Consider the following 3,532-nt stretch of genomic DNA (forward strand, 5'->3'; position numbering starts at 1 on the left):
GAGGAGCCGGGCGGGAGGGGCCCGGCACGCAGGCAAACTCTCAGACACGCGCACACCCCCAGCCGCGCGCAGGCTTCCCATTGGCAGGAGGCGGAGGGCGGGGCCGGGCCGACCCAAAACAAACAACCTGCGCCTTGACTTTGCTGTGGCGCTGCCGCATGGCCTCGGCCTGGTGTGCGCCCTCCCGGGAGCCTCGGCCACCTAGGCCACCTCGTTCCCCCACCCCTCGGCCCTCGGCGCCCAGGCCCCGCCCCCTCGGAGCGGCCGCAGGGTTATATTGGGCCGGGGCGAAGGTGGAAACGAGATGTAACAGCGGACGGCCAGCGCGGAGATGCAGCTTCGGAGAGCCGGGGCGGAAAGGCGGCTACGGGCGCCACGGCCTCCGGGACTCGGCTCCGCGGGCGCTCAAGGCTGAGGGCTCCAGACCCTACCCCAAGGGTGGCACGAACACCGGTTGGCACCATCTCCGTGCCCCCAAAGATTCCTGCCCCGGACCTGGGACCTCCAGTGAAGAACACCTTCTGGTCTCTTGAATGGATAGCAGATGCTCACGCTTCTTCCTTCCAGCAAGAAGTCCCAAACCCGGCACACTTGGGCATCAGAGGGTGGAACCGCGCCCCTGTACGCATTCACCCCGAAGTCTCTCATCCTTGAACTGATGACAGTACCCACCCAACTCCTTCCTCTCCGCCCCTCTTAGTTCACCCAATAAGCACAACTCCTCCAAAAAAAATTTCAGCGGAAGAAGCCTCTTCAACGGAAAAGTGACTGTCTCTCGCAAGAAGAGGGAGAGCTCCCAGGAAAGAAAGGCGAAGACCCCTGGCCTCGAGATCTCCATTCCAGCCCCCCGCACCAGCTTCCCAAGGCCACGCGAAGGAAAGGGTACGGCCCAGGGCAGGGACAGGGTGCGCGGGCATGAAGTTGGAGGTGTTTGACCCCCGCGCGGCCCACGGGGACAAGCCGGTTAGTGATCTGGAGGGTGCAGGCGGGAGCAACGCGCCATCTCCGCTGTCGGCAGCTGGCGACGACTCCTTGGGCTCGGACGGGGACTGTGCGGCCAACAGCCCCGCGGCGGGCAACGGCGCCGCGGAGCTGGCGGGCGGTGGCGAGCCAAGCCCAGGCGGGGGACCGGGCGAGGAGGAGGAGGGCCCAGCGGTGGCTGCGGCGGCGGGGCACGCGGAGGCCTGCGCGGTGGGGCCGGGTGCGGGGAGCGCGGTGGGCGGCGAGGGCGCGCGCAGCAAGCCCTACACTCGGCGGCCCAAGCCCCCGTACTCATACATCGCGCTCATCGCCATGGCTATCCGCGACTCGGCGGGCGGGCGCCTGACGCTGGCCGAGATCAACGAGTACCTCATGGGCAAGTTCCCCTTCTTCCGCGGCAGCTACACGGGCTGGCGCAACTCGGTGCGCCACAACCTCTCGCTCAACGACTGCTTCGTCAAGGTGCTGCGCGACCCCTCGCGGCCCTGGGGCAAGGACAACTACTGGATGCTCAACCCGAACAGCGAGTACACCTTCGCCGACGGGGTCTTCCGCCGCCGCCGCAAGCGCCTCAGTCACCGGGCGGCGGCCCCCGCACCTGGGCTTCGGCCCGAGGAGGCCGCTGCCCACCCCCCTGCCGCACCTCCGCCGCCCGCACCCGCCGCCCCGGCTTCTCCCCGCGCGCGCTCGCCTGCCCGCCAAGAGGGGCGCTCCAGCCCGGCGGGCAAGTTCTCCAGTTCCTTCGCCATAGACAGCATCCTCAGCAAACCCTTCCGCAGCCGCCGCGACGGGGAAGCGGTCCCCGGGGCGCGCGTGCCGTGGGGCGCCTCGCCCTGCCCGCCGCTGCCCACATATCCCGCATTACTCCCCGGCGCCTCTGGAGGGGCTCTGCTGCCGCTGTGCGCGTATGGGACGTCCGAGCCGGCGTTGCTGGCCGCGCGCGGAACCGACGCGCAGCCCGCGGTGCCACCCGCCGCACCTCACCTCCTGCTCGCGCCCCTCTCCTCCTCGGCCCCAGCCAAGCCGTTTCGAGGCCCGGTGGCCGGCGGCGGCGCGCACCTGTACTGCCCCCTGCGGCTGCCCGCGGCCCTGCAGGCGTCCTCGGTCCGTGGCCCCGGCACGCACCTGCCTTACCCAGTGGAGACGCTTCTGGCCTGAACAGAGCCGCGGAGCCCCCCAAAGGTGGGCGCCTTTGGGGAGGCAGGAAACGCAGGCCGGGGCTTTGTATTTTTCTAGACAGACAAAAAAAAAAAAAAGAGAGAGAGACGTTAATAGAAAAGTCTCCATCAAACGTGCCTTAAAGCTAAAGCATTTTTGACATAAGTGTTCAAATTTAATTCAGATTATTTTTCATCTTTTGTGACTTTACAGAAGACCAAACCAGTTCGCCATAATTGTTTTAGGTTCTTGACCAAGCCTGTCCTTCCCTCACTTCACAAAGACTTTTCCTATCTTCTTACTCCCCCTTATTCCTATTTTTGTCGCACCTTCTATTGATTTGTCCCTTTAAAAAAAAAATCAGGGAACCATTCCATAGGATAAATGATATGACTACTATATGGGGTTTAATGGCCCCTGCTCCATGTAAGTATGTGGCATTTATAGGCATGACTGAGTGTGAGAGAGGTGTCAGAGAATCTGCAGTCATTTCTCTGCTATTGACCAATGCTTCACTGTGCCAAAAGATTTAAAAAAAAAAAAAAAGTTGGGTTTTGTAATTAAATTATTTATATATTTTTGAGACCTGAATTGAAAATGTTGCAGGCAACGGGCTACAGCTTTATTAGTGGTTCGGTGATCTCTACCTGTGGTCTCCTTGGGCCAAGCAATTTCTTTAAAGGGAATGTTAGCATTATGTATGTGGGGTGCCAGGACCACTGCCACCTGAAAGCAAGTGTGATTTTTTATTTTTAATATTATTTTATTTGTGTCTGTACATATTCATGTATAAATTTTATGAAACCCAGGCATAGTGCTTATTTTTAATAAAATTCACAACTGACTTTAACACTTTGTGATGGTGGGTTGCAGATGCAGAATTTTTTACATTCCTTCCACCCTGCCCTTGCCAAGAAAATGGGTTTAGGTTGGACTCTCAAAAAACTTCCAATGGAGTCAAACAATTTCTTGAATAATTCAATAAAGGTAAAGTCAGAGTGCAGGTTACCTCACCTAAACAATTACCCTACAAATCTCCAGGATGGGACTTCTGTCAACATGATTTCTTAAACTTCAAACCAATGACCTCTATGAAAACTCACTTAAGAGTTACCAGAACAAATGATAAGGTGTGTGCCCCTTTCCTTCAAGAATGCTTTAGCAGACAAATTGAGCTATTAGCAAGCTTTTATAGTCAAGCAGGCATTTTTAAATAAGTTGGATCTGACTTGGAGCTCAAAAAGCTGGAAACAATCTTGGCATAAGACTATCTTAATACACCAAAGATTTCTTTAGGGCAGTTTTAAAAGCAACTTAAAAGCCAATGATTTTTGTCAAAATGAAACGTTTTTAGGAATGCAAATTTAATCTGTTTATGAACGAATCAGTAGTT

General features: G+C 57.0%; 1 protein-coding gene across 1 annotated transcript; it reads left to right on the forward strand.

Moving 5' to 3' along the window:
* The first annotated feature begins 910 nt into the window (after nucleotides 1-910).
* Nucleotides 911-2,994, forward strand: FOXQ1 (forkhead box Q1). Its single transcript, XM_004753604.3, has one exon. It carries the CDS (start codon nucleotides 916-918, stop codon nucleotides 2,137-2,139), a length of 1,224 nt encoding a protein of 407 aa, XP_004753661.2. The 5' UTR covers nucleotides 911-915; the 3' UTR covers nucleotides 2,140-2,994.
* The last annotated feature ends 538 nt before the right edge of the window (nucleotides 2,995-3,532 follow it).

This window comes from Mustela putorius, unplaced genomic scaffold, assembly GCF_011764305.1.
Source record: "Mustela putorius furo isolate JIRA1106 unplaced genomic scaffold, ASM1176430v1.1 tig00000117_pilon_pilon_pilon, whole genome shotgun sequence".
NCBI classification, from domain to species: Eukaryota; Metazoa; Chordata; class Mammalia; order Carnivora; family Mustelidae; genus Mustela; species Mustela putorius.

Bases quoted from the DNA above. Each gene is read 5' to 3' on its own strand.
- FOXQ1 (XM_004753604.3), top strand. From the start codon at position 916: ATGAAGTTGGAGGTGTTTGACCCCCGCGCGGCCCACGGGGACAAGCCG.